Here is a 20,294-nt window from a genome sequence, read left to right on the forward strand (position 1 = left end):
TTCCCCGTAATGTATTCTGATTATAATTTCAGAACTATGGGACTCTCCTGGGTAGTCTCACAGTAACCAATTTACTTCTTTATGAGAAATTATGATTTGTCAGTTTTGTCACAACAGAACAAATCAGACTCCTCATCTCAATTCTCACTTGAGTCCTGCTCCCACTGGGGTTTGTGTATTCCATCTGTGTGTCACACCTCTTTTATGTCACGAGTGCTCAAACGCTCCTCGGGCAAGCCTCCTCTCTCCTCACTCCTCTCTCCTCCAGGAGCATTTTAGGAATTGAGGCATCCTTCAAAATGGCGTGCTTAGATCGATTTCTGGCTCACAGGCAGGAGGATGTAGGAGAGAGGAGACAAGGAGTTCCAAAATAGAGAAGTGAAGATCCCACAGTAACGTCACGTTTACGTTAAAGGATGGACGTTTATTCTCATAGTGACACAAATTATAACTGTGAAGTTTTGGATGTGTCTTGGCTGAAATGTATCTTGATATTATTACATTCACAGACTTGTACTTTTGCTCATCTCAATTATCTCTTATTATTTAATTGAAAGAGTTTCATGCGGATTCAAGTTGTAAATATGCTTCAGTTGTAACTCAAGTAAAGGTGTCTCCAGGAACTTAATTCCAGAGTCAGGGGCTCTTCCCCTCTCCTCTAAAATCACTCTTAGCTTTTTGTATTGATCCCTGCTTATTTTCTTTGTTCATTTATCATGTTTTTACACACCTCTAGCTGTAGTTGAAAAAAATATTAATCTCACCACTTAGTGGCAGAAATTTGGCCTCGGGGCAGACACTGCAATTACAGCTCAAAATTAAAAATGTTAATCAGTCATTTTGTTCACTTCATAACTTTTAAATGCCATGAAATTCAGTCCACATATTCAACAATCCTAGTTGTACGGACTAGTCTCAAGGACCATTAATTTACACAACATTAGAATTTCACTTTCTTGAGAATGAAGTTCCCTTTGGCTGTTTCTTTTAATTACCAACTGAATGCAGGGTTTGTACAGTTACTCATACGTAGCGCCAGTAAAAAGAAAGACTAGCAGACAGTGCAGATAACCATACAAAATGTGTTTGCATTTTCCATAAAAGCAAGGAAAGTTCATATTCTAATATGTGGAGCATGTTACTGGTGATTGCATCATCTGTGTGGGACAATATGTTTGTTGTTGCCCTGTTGCCGCCTTTCTGTTCATAAAATATAATAAGAATTAATTCTAATCCAGCATGTGTGAGAGTTGCAGTCCCAGTAGGCTAAATGACATTCTTTCTGTCTGTTAAGGCTGATGATCCTGGTGCTTTTAAAGTCCCATCCCACTCAGGTATTAGAGCCTAAATCCACTCACTGAGTAGGGTTTAATTTGGGCCTGTAATCCACCCTAGCCCCGCAGACAGTCAATTCTCAGCATCAATATCAAGGTGGTTAGCATTGACTAAATTTGCTCAATGTAAGGATATTAGCATTGACTGCTAATTATTAGCATACAGGTGGGAGCTCACTATGTGATCATGATGGTAAGTGTTGGTTGCCAAAGTGGATTGCCATCTAATTGTATTCGCTGTACATGCATGGACTCCAAAACACACACTCACTTTTCTGCTTGAAAACTATAACTGTCCTCTCTCCACATATATTCTTATATCTTAACCTAAACAAAAGTAGATAAAGACATATAAACAAGAGCAAAATATGGTGAGTGAATGATAAGTGAAAGAAAAAGATTGAATTTAGGAACACTCATCAAATGATCAAGTACACAGATTATATTATACAAACAGCAATGCTGAATTCAGTTGCTCTTACACATTGTGTGAAACAGATTGCTCCAAGGACAAAAGTAGAATCATTCATCCTTATTACAGATTTGTAAATGTCAAATTTTGTGAATGTAGCTGCTTTGTATGATGCATACAGGGCTGGGCGATATGGCTGAAAAATGTATCACGATGAAAGTGTTCATATCAGTCGATATCAATAATTATTGATTTTTTTTTTTAACCTATTCTAAAGAAGAATGTAAGGGGGGTCAAGCACGTGAATAAGATTCTTGTATCCAGACTTCTCAACTTTTCTGAGCGGTAGCAAGTCCTTTGCTAAATGTTACGCCACTGCAGCCGTTATTCCTTTATAATGTTTTGATTTTTTGTCGTATGGCACTGCTGCCGAGTACCTCTCCGTGGTGGTCTGTTGCCGCTTGTGTTGTGTTCCACCTGTACCGGCAGATGGCGATGGCTTGGCTGTGTGACGCTGCTGTGCTCCAATGAGAGCGGCTGAGGTGGTAAAATAAATTTGTCAAATTGCCAGACTTGGTAGGGACAACGACCTTGCATAGTTTGCAGATAACATCGGTCTGACTCTTGTCGGACTTAAAATATCCGAAATACTGCAAAACTGGTGACACGACTGTTCCTCTTTTATCCCCAGTTTCCTCTCTCACTGTCGTACTCATTTTCTCCTTTCATTCCACGTTGTTCTTTTTGTTAAAGCAGTTATGAGGCACGATGGCGACGCATGAAAGTGCTACTGTGCATGTCACTCAACAAGTTTTTGCTAGGTTACCAAAGAGCAAGTGAGTTTGTTGATATCACCAACCTTTGCCTAGCTGGGCCGGGAGAGGTCGAGAGGCCCCTCCTCTGCCTACATCCCCCAAAATGCCTTGCAGTTCTGGATTGGGGTTTTCTTCCTGTTTTTTTTTCGGAGTTCAGTGAAATTATTGATGTTCTATCAAACATGTTTTCTGTTGATGTTGATCATGTGTCTATCGCGATAGATAGCATTATCGTTTTATTGCCCAGCCCTAATGCAGTATATTTTAATTCTCCTGCATTTACTGGAAGTTTAACAGTGCGTGCAATATGTGAGTCATGTTTCTGATGGTTTGGCAGCTGGGACGTGGTACTGAATTGGGTTATTTTTTACTTATTTAGTTCTTTAGGCTGTCCTGGAAGAGATTATCATCTCAGTGATACGACATGATTTAATAACGTATGAGAAAAAATGAAATAATCTAAAATTGAACTGAAATGCAGGGCTGTGCTATTACATCTGAAACATCTTTCCTTGCCTTATCTTCTATCTGCTCCTCCAGGAACAGCTTCCAGACCTGTGGTCCCACTTCCAGGAGCTCAACCTGGAAGCACACATGTACGCCTCTCAGTGGTTTCTCACCCTCTTCACTGCCAAGTTCCCCCTGTGCATGGTTTTCCACATCACTGACCTGCTGCTCTGCGAGGTAAAATTTGACTCACTGACTCACCAGCACTGATTCATCTGCATTGTGCTCCGTGGTTTGATCTCATACCTTCCTAGTGTAATCAATAGGGTAGCACTGATCTGGCTTTCAAGGGTCAATGCGATCTTTGATTTATTGTCATTAGGGCCACTTGACCCGCTACTAATCATTTGTTCTAAAAAATTTTACAGAAAGGTCTTATATCAGATATCAGCCACTTCACTTTTGTTTAATTGGACTCACAATTAAAAAAATATTAACAAACGCATCAGAGGGTGAACGATCAAATTGTGAAAGAACGATTCTTTGAAACACTCTGAGACATCCTTTAAAAAACTTGTTGTACGTGTTCTTTTTTGGCGTATCATCAGAAGCCATGTGACTTGAGTGGGCTGCTTGACATTCTAACACGCTGACATTCATGGTAACAAACCCCTCTAAAAACAACCTAAAAAAACTCAAACTAATCTGACTGAGCAAAAGCCCTAAACTGAATTTCTCTCGTAAGCCATAGTATGCTCACGCGGGCTGCTGGCGCACATCACGTGGTAGCACACAGTGATCAACAGTGCCCTCTCGAGTCTAAGTAACAGTGGATAAACCTGGAGGGGTTTCTCTCGATCTGAACCATAGCAAAGTTTTTTGCTCCGCTCACTGACCATCTCAAACAAATACCAAGTTCTTATTTTTTATTCATTTGACCATTTCAACTCAGCTGTATGATATGAGACTCAGGTGAGAAACAGAGCTTTCAGCCGATCACCACCTGCTGGTGTGTCAGATCAGATGGCAGGTAAAGCTACCAGACAGACCTGCCGAAGCCAAATGTGTAATGAGGGTGCAGTGGGACTGTGACTGAGGCCCTTCTCTTGTGTGGGAACACGCAGCTGTGCCCTTATGGAACATAAACATTGTGTTAGGAGGATATAAAGCCAGTGTTACAAGAGGTCAAATACCCTTGAGGAAAACCACACCCAATATGAGAAGAAAAATAAGAGGCATCAATACAGCAGCTGGAGCGCTGTCAGAACAGTTTTGGTAGGTGATTCAGCAAAATAGTCACCAATTGACTGGTTGTTACACCCTCTATAGGTGTGTGGTGTGTTGGTACAAATGTAAGAAAGGACTATTGTTGTAATATTTTGTGGAATCTTTGTCTTGCTTTTAGTTTCATTCTCATAAAACATTACATGAAACAACAAAAGTCAAATGCCCTTTTTGTTTCTGCTCCCCTCCGCCCTTTTCTCTCTCTCTTCCCCCTCCCTCCTTCCCTCCCTCTGTCCTCCTATTGGCCTCAGGCAGAACAATTAAAAGTTTCCCAGGTCTTTCTCACCCAATGAGCCGCATGATGAGAATCTGCTCGTTAAACCAGAATTCTCATCTCCTGCTTCCCTCCCTGTCAGCTCTCCTCTTCGTTGCTTTCTCAGGCATCTTCTCCCACTCGTTTATTGCTTCCTTTATCTATCATCTTTCCTTGTTCACTCTCTGTATCATTTCTATTTCCTTGACAATTCTTCAACAACTTTTTAGCTTTTTTTGTTTCCTTTCTTCTGCTGTCTTCTCCTGTGGCTCAGTCGTATGTACACTGTAGTCTCTTTATCATTTTCTGTTTTTTCACTTAATCTTTTGTTTTTTACTCTCTCTTTATGAAGCTGTCTGTCATTGCTTGCTCCTGGCAACAGCTTTACTTGTTTGCCTTGTATTCATATTCTTTTTAACTTTTCATCTTCCCCTGTTCCCTGTGCGTTCCTGTATCCCCTTTCTGTCCTTGTTCCCTTTCTGTGAGCTGTTTTCTCTTTTATTAATTAATCTCTTAATCAGCTTTTGTTTTTTCTTGATGAAGTCTCCTTAGCAGATAATGCTGATAATTTGTCAATTTATTTCCTCGGCTATGCTTTCCCCTCACCAAACTTTCTCTTTTGTATGTTTGTATGTTTTTCTTTATTCAACAGCATTAGAAACAAAAAGCCTTGTATGTTGCTACTGTTACAAAATCCTAACCCAAGGCTCAAACCTTGATGTTGTGTTTTTTATTTTTTATTTTTTTGGCTACATGTAAATCGCTTTAGAGTCATTGGTTATTACCAAACCAACCATTTAGTGCTACCCAAGATTATTTTTTAACAACGCAGAATAACAAATCTCATATCTCCCCTTCCTGTCTGTGTGCTTATCTCACTTTCCACTCCATGAATGTGTCTTGCTCTGATACACACAGTCTGAGATAATCTTCCTTTCCCCCACACACACCTTTGATCCTGCCTCAGCGCTGTAGCACCATCTTGAGGCCCACAAAGATAGGTGTGTGCAGGCAGGCCTCTCTTTCCTCTTTCTCCAGTTATATTTAGAGCTGTCCAGATATTTTTAGCTCCGTGTTGCCATGTGAACTGGTTGTCATGTAGACCAAGGAGACGGGTGTTCCCATGCAGAGCTGACGTCAGCTTTACATTTTCTTTATTTCTGTGTCAAAATCAGAGGCATTGCATAAACAAAGAGCGAGGAAGAACATTTTGTCAAAGGACTGATGCTTATGTTAGTGATAAAGCAAAACTTCCACAATAGTCAGCTCTGCACAATAATCAGTGATTTGTATAGAGACATAATACATGCAATTGATTAAACAAAGCAAATTTTTAGTGTACTTACTTGAGGACGTATCATTTTAAAGTCATACTTTTCTTTCTTTTCTTGGTTTTTCCTTGATATTTTGTGTCAGTTTTTATGCCACATGTTTTACTTTTAGAGTAATGCAAATATTATTATGACTGTTGCTAGTTATGTCATTAACTCTTTTTGCTGTATTTGTTTCCCGAGGTTGTTAAAAGCTGTAAAAGACAACATTTATAGCTAAAAGTGCATTCTTTTGATTTGAATTAGGAGGATCAGGAAATGCATCTGCAGCAGAGCATCCCTCCCTTATACACAGAACAGTGTTACTACTGGCACCATTGGAAAGCTTTTCAAGGAGTGTTGAATTGAAATTGAGGAAAGATATTGAAACTCTCTTAAGAAGGATGAGGAAATTGTTCTATTGTTATATGTTCTACCTCTCTTTTGCCCCTCAGCAGTAAATATACTGATGCACACTGATGTGCTGTAACTTGCTGATCTACATCAACATGATAGTTTTGCCATTTGTTTCTGTATTCATATCTAATTATTCTCTCTCTTTCAGGGTCTCAGCATCATCTTCAATGTAGCCCTGGCCCTGCTCAAGGTAAGTAGTCACTTCATTCAGTCATTTATGTGGAACAATCGTTTAAATCAATCAAAAATGTCTTTAAACCCACATAGTTTTTTTTTTGTTAAAAATCCATTTTGCTTCAATCTCAATGAAAAATAAGTTGTATATGATGATATATGGATTTCATTCATTGAAACAAAGATTAAAACACATATTTCTGGCATTAATTGCACATTACAGCAAAGTTGTGCCAGTTTTTTTTGTTTTGTTTTTTAAATGAATGTTACCACACACCAAAGTTTTTAGGAAACATGACTGTGCAAAAGAGGCCAAAGAGGCACTGTCTGTGAGGAAGGCCTCCGTCATTTGCGATAGTCAGAGGTTAGGCTGATTGTTTGTTGGCATTTGTTTCCCCCTGCTGTTCAAATCTGAAACTACATCTGGAGGCTGCTTTGTCCTAAGCTCATTATTTTAAACATAATTTTAAATATGATACAGTCTGTGTCACAACAGCTGTATATAGATGAATGTAAATTATGTTTTCAATTTTCCATTTACATTGTTAGTATGGAAATACAGTTATGGATGCATACAGGATTTCCACACAGAGGTTAACTGACAAAATGAGACCATCAAATATTCCATAACAAAAAAAAAGATGTGGTTTGATAAACCTAAACTAAAAAAAAGATTAAGTTAAAGGATTTATATGTTTAAAAAAAGATACAAAGATAAAGATATATCTATAGATTGGGATATCTTTGTTAAAACAAAGATAAAAGAGACAAAGATCAAACATAACTAGATCAATCATGATTTAAGTCACAGCCCGTAGCTCTGTATCATTCAGAAAGTTAAACTGCTCATAACTGTTTAGTGGAAGAAATTTAAGCTCACCAGATCTACAACCTGTACACACTCATAGATAATGGCCTCCTAAATACACCTCAATTTCCTTCAAGTTCCCTGCATTATTCCATGGGAAATAAGAAAAAATGTGGGACCTTGCAATGTCAAAGAAGGAGAGAAAAAAAGTCCTGGATCCACTCCTTTATCCAGATCAGAAGGTCATGAGGTCTACTCTGGGTGGAAAGCCATCCTTCATCCGGGTGTCGCGCAAATATGTTAAGTAGTTTTTGTGTAATCCATCTGACAATCCAACTGACCCACAAACAAATGGACATGGGTTAAAACAAACCCTTGTTGGAGGAGGCAATTAAATGCATGCCAAAAATAAACTTCTCAAGATGCACTTTAAGTGTAGTAAGAAAAAGAAACTTGAAGATTATCTGCTTGAGTTTTTTGATGTATTACCAAACCAAACTGTATGTTGCTGCTGTCGAAGCAGAATAGTGTAGAATTACTAGTTGTTGTGTTATCAGATCTGTTTGTGGCGGGATGGATCGATGAGTTTTGGCGATGACTGCATCATATTGCATGTCGGTGTCTTGTTGTTTTATGTGGGCATTAATATCATGTGACAGACAAACTCTTCTTGTTACTGAGACCAAATAATCAAATCATTTAGCGTCATGTTTTAGTTCATATTTCGTTTAATTAATTTATCAAGTAGAAGACATCTGTACGTTTTTTTAAGACTGAAAACAAAGTTGACATAAGTAGAAAGTCAGGCAAAGAGAATTTAGCTCTTTTAGAAGATCAACTAGCCATTGAAAATCAGGTAATTGCACAATGAAATGTAATTTTCATCTCCTTTTTAAAAGAATGCACGAGTGGAACTTGATAAGCAATTGTGCTATTAAGTGATGTATAAAGGCGGGCACTCCTCATTTTTCTCCTTCAGCTCTTTCTGCCATCCCCCCAAACCATCAGGGCTGCTTATAACCCTTAACTAATACGATTATCTTTTATTGATTGATAATTGAGAGGAACAGAGAGGCTGCCAATGTATATAATCAGCCAACTATGGACAGGGAAGGTTTTTAACGCTGACTAGATGTGGATTTCTTGGTTCCTCCATCACTTCATTAGTACGATGTGTCATGTTGATTATTGAATTATTTTGCTGATTTAGCATAAATAATCATCAGGCCCACAGGCGTGTTACACTGATGGAAAAATAGGAGGCTAGAACAGGAAACAGAAAAGTGTTTAACCAAGAACCAGCCCTTTATTATTATTATTATTATTATTATTATTATTATTATTATTATTATTATTATTATTATTATTATTATTATTATTATCATAAATATGATGATACTGATTATAACTCCCTCTCCACTCAGGCTTTCCTCTCTATATGAATCATACATGGTTGGTTTTAAAGAGCCATCCTGCTCTATATTTTAGCAATAATGTATTCTGTGTGTCAGAGAGAGAAAGATTTGGTGCATGTGATGGTCGGGAATGGGGAACAAATGAGGATGTGAGAAGGGTGGAAGGGGCTTCCACTGCCTGCTTCTCATTGGCCAGGCATGACGGCATTCTCCCCAGAGGCCCCCCCCTCCCTCCTCCATCCGTCCTGCTCCTCTCTCCGCTCTCATCACCCCTCCCTCCATCTGTGTTCACCTCCCTCCCTCTCCTGCTTAGCGGCCGCCATCCTCATCACAACAGGAGCATAAGCTATAGCGTTAGCAATCTGGACCTGGAGGAGAAAAGCTGTGTGTTTTTAATTTTTTTCCCTCCTCATCTTCACCACCCGTGGATGCCTGCTCGGAGCCTCTTCTCTCCCTCAGTTCCTCGTTCTCTCTCTTCTTTACCTCCTACTCCTTTACCTCCGCCTTCTCTTCTTCTGTGTTGGCTGGCTATGTTTTTCTTCAACACGCTACCTCTGTCCACCACCCAGACCTCTGCAATGGAGCCGCCCCTGCTAGCCGTTAGCTGTTAGCATCACAAAGAGAGTGAAAGAAGAGGTAGAGAGAGCAAAGGACGGCAGAGAGAGTGCAAAGGAGAGAGGCGTTGGACAGTAACACTGTTGTTTCTTTGCTTTGCCTCGCCTCAGCTGCTGGCCAGGACCATCACTCCTGAAACCACAGCACACTTGTGCACACACTCAGTCATTTAGCCACTGTTGTTGAAAGGCAGAAGAGACTTTCCATCTGAAGGAACTGGCTTCCCATCTAAAGCATCTGCTGACCGCTACAGACCGGATGACTGGCTGTTAATGGAGATCTGCCCAAGGGATAGACTCTGGAGTCCATGCTGGAGCATTTGACTGGATTGTGCTTTTGTTTGGTTTGAACCTGGTCAAACTTCAGGTCAGATGTTTAAATAAGTGAAGAGGAAGAGCAAAGATTCAGAGAGGATATCGTGAGGCTTCTTTCTGTTTTTTCAAACACATCTTTCATGCATCGCTGGATCAGAACTGACTCATCTGAGTTCAGCGTCCACTCAGCCATAAACCAACGCAAACGCATCATCATCTCCTGAAGGCAGAAAAGTACCATACTCCCATGCGAATAGACCACATTTCAACTGCTCCTGCAATGTTGTTAAAACTGTCTACTCAGGCTTAGACTAGGGCGCTCCAGATGAAAGGATTCATACTGTTATTTCTGGCAATTTTACATTTCAAAGAAAGCTAAAATCCTGTCAGCTTTATACCAGGTGCAGCCTCCCATTTGGAAAAAGGGTACAAAAATTATCGACTGCTTTGATGTCTCACCTCACTCGCACAAAGCCTCCAGCGTTAAGGCCACTCAGTCGGCAGGACTGAAGCGGATTTTCTTACCCTCTGTCTTTGAAGTCAAACAACGAAGAGAAATAATAAAAAAAAAAAGGTGGAGTACCTATCCATCGCTGCTGTTCGTCGGAGCCGCGGCCCACGTGTTGAGCTGCGTTGTTGCTAGGCAACGGCGTACTGGATCAGAATTGGCTGGGGGAGTTTGGCACTGGAAGATGAGAGTGGGTAGTGTGACTGGATTTCAAAGTGAGTCTGGCAGGTAGCTGGAAGACTCAGCATTATGCCGAAAGCAGCGCCAATACATCATGTTCTGACTGTTATTTTGTCGCACCTTGTGGCCGTTACCAGGCTCTGACAGTGGCACAAGCTGAGTGGCCTCCACTGACATCTTGTCCACCTGTCCAAATTCTGAGGTGCGTAGTTGCACTGGATCAGACTCCATGTTGCATGCCTTGGATGCCCGGGCTCTCTCTGTTGAGTTGTGTTCCTTTGAGCATCACGTGGCTTCTTTCCTAGCTGGCATCCTGAACATCAGTCTCTCGTGACAGCGCCTGATGTGGCATCGTCATCCTCTCCCCCTACAAGGTCTGCCACCTCGGTCACCAGGACTCAGCCAGAGTGGCTTGACAGTGACCTCGGAGCGAATCTCAGCTCACCTGATCTGAACACACATACCTGCTCGCTGTCCACGCCCCCTCCAACTCCAAGAAACCCACAGGGACATTTGGACGACACGCTGGAGTCATCTGCCACCCTGGCCCCGGAGCGGGACCACCCTTCTCCCTCACCCTGTCCCACCCCGCCACCATCTCCTCCACCCTCCCCTCCGCCCTCTCCTCCCCCTGTACCTGCCTTGACCCCGCACCTGCCCCTTCCAGCAGTGCGCAGGGCAGTGGAGGACGGAGAGGGATCAACGGAGGAGAGGGCCCAAAGCAGTCAGGCCTCAGCGGATTCATTCTGCAAGGTGATGGGTATCCTTGGGATGGGACACCGGCTCTTCGTCCCTAAGCTCCTGGCGGTGAGAGAGGGGGGACTGGGAGAAGGATATTGTTTGAGAGAAACTGAGCATGCAGGGATGGTCTGGTTTAGTGTTATAGAAAATGGTTTGAAGATGTACTTGCTGATAATGAATAGTCCTACTGATTTATACCAGTTTGTCCTGCTGTCTCATTTATTATGAGAATTTAAGCAACGAAAACATGGTCTAGCCTGGCCTGAGTTGACAGAAAAAAAAACATACAAGTGTGGTTTTTGAGTAACAGTTGTTCGGCCATGTACAGTTCAATTAGTGATATCTCTGGGTAGGTCCTCGTGACAATACATCGTTTCACCACAAGATGGTGTCATTTGTGTTTTCAGCATGTCTGAACCGGGCTTCTGTGTGTGGCATTTAAAGCATCTTGACACTTGTTTTCAGTGCAGAGGAGTGCTTTCAAGCATCTACCTTTCCAGTCCAAACCAGTCCCTGCCTCTTAAGTGACGTTTTTTGGTTGACTATTATTCTTTCCGTCACATATTAAGCATCAAGCATGTGCTCCCTGCGATTTAAAGAGTCTTAGATTTACCTCAAAGTGCTTTGAGCTAACAGTGATGCAGGATCATGTCAGAGAGACACCTGAAAAGGAACTGAAAACTAAATGGCAGAAGGGAAACTGCAAGCATCCCTTTGCACTGCATCCCGAGATGAGAGCAAGTAGAAATGATGGTAGGAAGCGACTGCATATTATTAGAGATGTGTGGTGATCTCTGAGTTTTTAGCCTCCATTTGTGGATAGTGAAAAACGAAAGTGATTTACTTAAAAGAGGGAACAGATCAGATGATGATTCAAAAACTGCAGTGCAATGAACCAATCCAGTCCATTGCTGACCACAGACTGTTTAACTGCTCAAATAGCTGTAGACTCAAACTCAAAACAAAATAATAAAAATTATAAAACTGCATCTTCACAGCAGACCTAGGTCTTACCCTAAATAATGATACTCTTTTAAATCTGATCATCTTTCAAGAGCAGAATTTTAGCCTATTGTTAATAATTTGAATAGAACAATTAGTTGAAGGTCATAATACACTTGATTTTTTGTGTCGCACAGATCAACATTTCCTCCATGAAGTTGTTTATAATCTGACTTTCCTGAATATAGACATTCAATGATAGCCAGCAGTGAGTAGAACAAGCTGTTGGAAGTTATCCTTTAGCTTCTATGTCTGACTCTTAACAACTGTTTCTTCCCTGTCCCCACCACCACCACCACCTCCTCCCACCACCTCCTCATGTCTCGCTCCAGACATCTAAGGAGGACCTCTTGCAGGCAGACTTTGAGGGGGCTCTCAAGTTCTTCAGAGTCCAGCTCCCTAAACGCTACAGAGCTGCAGAGAATGCCCGCAGGCTCATGGAGCAGGCCTGCAATATAAAGGTAAGGATCTCCACAAACAAGCACATGCATCTGCTATCCCTGAGTCCTTTAATACTGACTTTCTATGTTTCTTAATATCAAAGTTTCACTGTAGAATCATAAACCCTAAAACTGTAGTATAAGTGAGTGAAAATGAGCACATTCACAAATCATTCCTTGAGTGACTATGACATTATTGAATCCAAGCAACACAATAAGGAATTCCTGTGTTGGCATCTCCCACTGAGACACAAATGCCTTTAACCAGAGGGGTCAGAAGACCTGGAGTGTTTCTACAACAGTTTTTGCTCCTAAGGGGTTTGAATTATTGACTTTTTGGTTGACGTACAGGTTACTCTTTACCACACACTTTATTGTGTTAGAGAACTGTTAAGCAGTTTATTGGAGTTCATGATTTGTTATTTGCACTGCACTTGAAAGAGAAGCTTCTGTGACATTTTTTAAAGTTTTTACTTTATCTTAAAGAGGCTCTGTGGAACTTCTGTGTGTGTTTTGCTTGAATCTTATCTCTCTCTAAAGAAACATTAGCTACAGTCTATAATAACTTTCAGTTTATAACTTTCTGCACTGCAAGAAGAACATTCACAACACAATGAATGTTAAGAACAGAGAGAGCTTTTATAAAGAGGATATTCTTGGGGTTGGAGATGCTGGACAAATAGGGGAAGAAACTCTCAGATCATCACTGCAGTCTTTTAAGTGGCTATAATCAAATGTGAAACAATGTGAAGAAAGTGGATGTAGTAATGGACCTACACAGACTTATTCTTCTTAATCTGCAGCTCCCCCATGAGCTTCAAAGCGAGTTTTAGCTAATTGTTTAGCTGTTCGCTCCATAAATTTGATGCATTGGTTAATTCTCACTGCTATTATTGTGTTATCTTCAAGTGTAACAGACAGCTTTTTTCAGGGTCAAAGCTCTAAAAAGCCATGGTACACTACCTGCACCAAACAGCAGAGAGACACAGTTAGCAATCAGCTGGTGAGCATAGTAAAGCATTTGGCAGTATATGAGCCAAAAGATTACACTCAGGAGATGGTGGAGACTACAGAGAATATTGGACTTACACTTGCCATGAGGCCAGAAACACTCCTTAAGGTCACAGGTCTAACATGTAGTTTGCTGTATGCTGTCACCTTTTACTGTGTGCCACATTATTTACAGGTGCTGCTTCTTTTTTCTCTTGTCTGTTGTCGTTTATTGGTCTGGACTGCAATCTCAACATAGCTGATAAAGTTGGCTTCCGTGGATGATGGTCATAGCTTTCTTTTACTTGTGTGGTCACCAACATTCCCTTACACCATTACGTGCACACAAACGCGCGCGCACACACACACACACACACACACACACACACACACACACACACACACACACACACACACACACACACACACCATACGTTATCATCCTCCTATTGACCTTAATGAGCTGCTGGCATCTAGGGAATTTGCTGAGATCACCAGAGACCAAAAGCAGTACACAGTGTATATGATATTGTGTGTGTGTGTGTGTGTGTCAGCAGAGTGTGTTGTGATAGAGGAAGGAAAGACTTGACTGAGAAAGATGGGGGAGATAATCATCCTCCCTCCACCCTGCTCTGTTTCTATCTCCTGCTCGCTCTCTGTCCACGCCTCTGTCTACATCTACACAGTTAATATCTCACATTTTAAGCATTTTCCAACTTTCTTATCTAGAAAAACGCTCAGTGAGTAAGCAGAATGTAATGTGGTGTTGTGCTCAGTGGCATTTTGGCAGGACACATGGCTGTAAGTGCTTACGATCCCCTCATGTTTGGTGTGTTTCTGTGTTTTTCGACATACAGGATATCCTGCTCTGTGACTCACTGTTTATCTCTCGTGGTTTGGTAGCATTTTGGCACTCTTGCACAATCCCACAGCAATACAATCTGTCATGTAAGGCCTCATGTTATACAAGAGGACGCATGCATACATTAAATACATGTTATGTACATATTCGCTCACCGGAATACAGAACTTTACAAGAGGGATGAACATGATTAGATAGTAACTATTCATTTATTGTTTAACTATTAAATTGATCACCATCTATTTTGATAATTGAGTTATCAGATTGAGTAATTATTTCAGAAAAAAGACTCCAAGTTCTACAACTCCATCTCCTTAAATGCTAATTATTTCTGGCATATAACCATAAACTGAATATCTCTGGGTTGTGGATTAAAAAAGAGAAATTTGAGGATGTCATATTTGGCTTTGGGTAACGCTGAATGATATTTGTAGCATTTTTTGACATTATGTATACCTGTTGACTCATCAGTGAATTGTGAAAATAATATTCAGCAATGAAAAATAATGGTGAATTGCAGATCTAAACAACGCAGCGTTCCTGCAGGGGGGAATTAGTGATTCTGGTTTTCATGTTATTTTTCACCTCTCTATAGTGTCAAACGCATTTACAGGATTATGGACACCCTCAAACACACCAGAAGCAACTGAGTGCCTGGCTGTGCTCAGGCGGGTGCACAGAGCTAAAACAGTCTGTCTGACAGGATGACTTGGGCTCAGTGCAAACAGGAACACTGTCTCTCTGCTCGTCTCTTGATCATCCATCGCTGATCTTTAACTCCCCTGCAGTTCCTTGGCTTCCTCTTGTGTTGGCGTATTTATTATTTTACAAACTGCTCAGTTTGCCAGAGCCGTTTTTTTTGGTCATTCTTTTCTAGGCAGTGTTAAATTTATTCAGACTGATTCTGCTTTCTGCTCAGTCAATAGAAATATCACAAACATCTAGTCACCCTGCAGGAGTGCCTTCCTCACTGACCATTCAAGCAACCCAAACAAGTACATACACCAACATGCCGCAGCATGTCACATCAAATCCCACATCCAGCTACATCATGTCACAATAATGTCTCATCATATCACAATGATCTGTAGTGATGCAAAGTGAAGAAAAGCAATAAACTCTAACATTTGAGGAGCTAAATTCTGCGTTGCCAAATGTCTTCCCAACTTTAATCAAACATTGATGATCAAAATTAGTTTTTGAATAATGACAATCAGAAAATCAAATTAGAATTTGTCTAATTGTTCCTTTAAGTCATTAATTAATTGGGGACACAGTGGCAAAGTCTATACTGATACCACAGCTATGTGTATTTAATGTCTACTGTCCAGTCAGCCGAGATCAGGCAGAAAGAGAGACTGGAACCAGGGTGAAAAGAGAGTTAAAGCCATAATCATTTGTACATAATGTTAAATGGTGTCTGCTAGATTAAGGGAACCATAGTTGCTGTAATTTCCTTGGAATGTGTTGGGAAACCTCCTATATTCAACCACCATCAGAGAGAAAGAGAAAACCAAAACTGTCCAAGCCACTTTGCTCTCTGCTCACCCCCCCATATACATATTTTTCTCTGACAACGTCTAAATCGGATCAGTTGAACTATGTAAGCTGCTTAAAACATCGAAGGAATTCACTGGCACCTTGGCTTGATGAACACAACGGGCAGTAGGGTGGCTTAGCCTTTCCTGGGGATTATGGGAAGAATTTGAATTTCTCAGCCTTCTTAAACATCCGCCGGACCGCAGCTGGAGTGATGACTTTCCAGGAGAGAAATGTCGTATATTCATTTGCCGCCCAGGGTTTGACTGATTAATCCGGTCTTTACCAAATCCTTCCAACAGAAAAGCTTAACTTTAAGAGACCGAGGAGAAATCAGAGAGACGGAAGCATGTAGAGAAACTGACGGACAGAATAATTTACAGAGGAAAGATACAGAGCCCCAGAGAAAGACCTACATGGATGGATGAAGACTCTGAGGCTTCAGAAAGACTTACAATGAGATAGAGACAGGAATTTACAGTATGATGTAAGATATTAGATGGATCAAGCGAAAAATACATGGAGACAAACTAGAAGGCTACAGAGGGAGATCTAGAGAGGTTTCAAGGGAAATCCTAGTAGTATCCGTAGTTAGCTACCACAATATCTTCTGAAAAATGTTCTATTGAAACACTTAATCAGATAGAAGATTTTGACTATGACTCTGATCTAATAGCCTACAGATGGATGTTTAACTAAAATTTTGCCGTAACTAAACTGTGCCCCATCACCTGTTCCTGCACTATTCATTGAGAGGGTATGATCATAAGTTTTCAACACATAACTTTGTTATAACATAATGAATTTTGTTTGTAGTTAGCACATACATCATGTCTGGCAAGTTGTTGAATTTGTCAAACTGTGAGTTGCTTTAAGTTGGACTAATTAGCCATGAATTTGTCATTGCATCAAACTGCTTATATTTGTTCACTCCAAAAAATGTTTTCCAGTCTGGAAGACTTAACAGTTACAAGGACACCATACTTACAACATTTAAGAAAGAATAACACAATAAAATGCACAATATTTTATAATCTCAGTGCAGGTTAGACCTGTCATAGAGCTGGGATGCTTTGACTTAGATGAACTTGCTTGTTAATTAACTAAGATGACTTTTTCCTATGCTACACCCCGTACTTACAGAGGCAAGTACACAGTAAATGTAGTTAAATCCATACTATGAATATCTTAGACTAAGAGTACAACTACTTACAGTACGTGCTTATTGGGTTGGCACTGAATACGATGTTTAAGTTTAGTGAACACAAAACACAAAATGGTTGATTGATTTGATTATTCCTGCTCTCTTACCCTATAAGCAACTGAAGCATGTTAAGTCATCTATTATTTAGGTTATTTTTAAATATGTTTTATTTATATGTTTCTTACATTATTTATGTATTTTATATAAATAATTAAGTCTAGCTCACTAGATATTTTTGTCACATGCTCACTCTTTGCTATCATTAAGATTTCTCTAGAGCACAAGTTATTTTGAGTTTCCCTTGCTTTCCCTTTGTAGTACACCTGTGCTTTGTGTGCATGTGCTTATTAGTTGGGAGAGTTTTTTTTTTTTTTTTTTCCCTGTAAAAGCTGGCGCTCAGTAATTATGAGAACCTTAGTAAATAAATCCTTCTCCTGTTACTTGCACAAGTCTTTCTTAAAACGTGTAAAGGACATGATGGACGACAAACTGCACTTAATTGCTGCAGGGCTTAGAAGTCTTGGTAAATCTGATCTGGAGCAAGGACGAGAGCTGAAGATAAGACACTTTACTAGGTCATTGTAGCATACATTTAAAGATGATTCTACCTTACATGTCTGTTAAAGAGAATCCTGTGGACCTTCATGATAGACATATTATTGAGATAAAGAGAAAAAGATAAGGGCAGAAATAGTCCAACGGTAAGAGAGAGACAACAAAGTGAACACAAATAACTCAGGGTTGTCGAGGCATTTCTGCTGCCAGGAGGAAACAGGAGGAGCATGTTGCCATCACAATAGCCAGGTTGTCAGGCAGTGTTTAGCTGTGGGGTCCACCGGGAGGATGGTGTATTACTCAGGCATCATCCAGGACAGGCTTGAAGTTGCTTTCACTTTACTTCCTGGATTTTGCTGTTGAAACAATGTGTAGCTACGAACGACAAGTCACTGTGGTTGATCTGACAACTTCCTGCCTATCTCTCTTAACCTCAAACACACACATACACACAGCGTAGATGTGTAACCACGGCTCTATCTTTATTTTTGTCGGCAGTGGGAAACAGAATAAAAAAAAACCTCCTGAATATAAGAGAGTGAGAAAGGGAGAGGTACTCACTCAGTGGAAAGGAAGAAAAAGCAAACTCATCCTCCTTTGTCACACACTTCTAGTGTTACAGAGAGGGAGAGAGAGAGAAACAAACAGGTGTGTTGTACTGCCCTCTCGCTCCCCTCCGCCCCTCCTCCTCTCAGTGGGCGGGGCCCAGCTCCTGAGGGACTCTTGAAAGCAGCCAGTCGCCTCCTCCACTCTCAGAGAGAAACAAAACCTGTCAGCTGCACTCCTATCCTTTTCCTTCTCCACCTCCTTATTCTCATTCATCCTCTCCTCTGCCTCCTTACCGTTGGGGCCAAAGAGGAGTCAAGATGATGCAGGAGGTGTCAATCATGGTGGCTTACGACGCTCATGTAGTCGACCGGCCGGGCGAGGAGGACACCTTGGCTTGCTTGGTCGCCCACTCCAGACCTCTTAGAGCTCTCAGACCCGTGGTAGGTCTGTTCTCCCATCACTTTGTTTATTTCTTTCTTTTACTGGCTCTCTGGCTTTATCTATTTTTTTGTTCTTTCTCTCATCATCTCTTTCTCCTCTCTGGGTGTAATGAGTGTATTCCTGTTTAACTCTGTTCGCAACTTTTCCTACTCACCCTTATCTTTTGCAGTTTTTAGGTAAGAGAACTAGAAAGAGGAATTGAGCTGCTTGTTTTTCTTTTTCATCTGGTGTTGTTGGTTGTCAGGTGTTTTCTCTCTTCTGTCGCTATTGTTGTGCTAGTGAATTTGTTCAAAAACAGAGGTAGAACCATGGAGGTTTCACAGAAAATACATGCTGATTTCCATGAGGTACACATTGTTGACTCATGTATGAATCTGTGGGCGTGTTATGTGTTCCTATCGAAAGTGTGTCTGATTCTTGAGGTTACCAAGCTGTAGTCAGTCCAGACGCAGAGCTCGTTTGTGGTTGTCAGTTTGTTTCAATTACTGATACAAATCTGGAATCAATGGAGATGTTGTGTCTCTCTCGCTCACTCTGTGTGTGTGTGTGTGTGTGTGTGTGTGGATGTGTTTCCCTCACATGGGTAATTTAATTCTACGGCCTAGTTTCTCCTCAGATGCCCAGTTGACTTACCCTTGAATTTTAATATTCAAACTCTCGGACTGCTACGTTATGTAAGAGCAGGGCACCCTCCTCAACACACACACACACACACACACACACACACACACACACACACACACACACACACACACACAGAGTCTTTTTCTGGACACCTATTATGACACTACAGTGTGTGATCTTAGCTTGGAGGTTTGGGACCAATTCCATTTTCTGCTTCTGGGATTCAGGTCAGTAATCTAAAAGTGGGCCTGGTACCATTTCCTGAGGCTCCAAGCGTCTTTAATTTCCTTTAAAGTAACAGAATGTCCTTAAACTGACCTCTGGTATTTACACTGATTGATTGATTGATTTTTTTATTGTGTCATCATGCACAAATAATATGTATATAACATACAATGCAATTACAGTGTGTAGTCTGGGTGAAATCTCAATTCTAATTGGCTGTAGGATGACAATTTACTTTTGATGTTTAGATACCTCTGAAACTTCTCAAATAGTTCTGGTAAAGCTGCTTTTTCATCGCTCTGTACTAAGTATGTAAAATGAGTGGCACTGACAGCTAGCTTGATGTTGAAGATAAAAAAAGTCTGAATTTCTTATTTAAAATTTAAGTGAAGTCTCCATCATCGTCTGACACCACAGGAACACCTCTGATATCACAAGTGATCACATCACATCCACATCAGATCCACTTCATTATTAAATTACCAGTTGTTTGTTCGGGAAAATTCTTGATGTTGAACTAGGGACAGTCACATGGTTAGCCAACTAATTATGTTGTTAAACATATGTAAGAGAAATTATACTTCTTGTTAGTCAACCATACGCAATGTTTTTGACTTTTAATCTTGTTAGCATAGTGTTAGCTGTCTAGCTAACAGCTCAGCAAAAGGGTTCAATAACCTGAATGGACTAGTTCATTTTCCACTGCTGAGATGGAACAATTGTGTCCTATTTACTGGAGCTGTAAACACAGATTCCATTGCACAAGAACTTCATGAGACTGTAATGATTGTTCCAGCTATTAGTCAAACCCTCCGGTGAGTTGTTGCTTGAGAAAA

General features: G+C 40.7%; 1 protein-coding gene across 5 annotated transcripts in view; it reads left to right on the forward strand.

The window, feature by feature from the left end:
- rabgap1l (RAB GTPase activating protein 1-like) overlaps positions 1-20,294 on the forward strand; it is a 116,437-nt gene that overhangs the window by 78,212 nt on the left and 17,931 nt on the right. For 4 of the 5 annotated variants that reach the window (XM_037113838.1, XM_037113839.1, XM_037113840.1 and 1 more), the window contains 3 exons: positions 3,102-3,245; positions 6,421-6,462; positions 12,362-12,490. In XM_037113838.1, the coding sequence (XP_036969733.1) occupies positions 3,102-3,245; positions 6,421-6,462; positions 12,362-12,490 (315 nt within the window). Of the gene's footprint in view, positions 1-3,101; positions 3,246-6,420; positions 6,463-12,361; positions 12,491-18,372; positions 18,609-20,294 lie in introns of those variants that run through there. The other variant, XM_037113842.1, reaches the window with a different exon arrangement.

Source organism: Acanthopagrus latus, chromosome 11, assembly GCF_904848185.1.
Source record: "Acanthopagrus latus isolate v.2019 chromosome 11, fAcaLat1.1, whole genome shotgun sequence".
Classification (NCBI taxonomy): Eukaryota; Metazoa; Chordata; class Actinopteri; order Spariformes; family Sparidae; genus Acanthopagrus; species Acanthopagrus latus.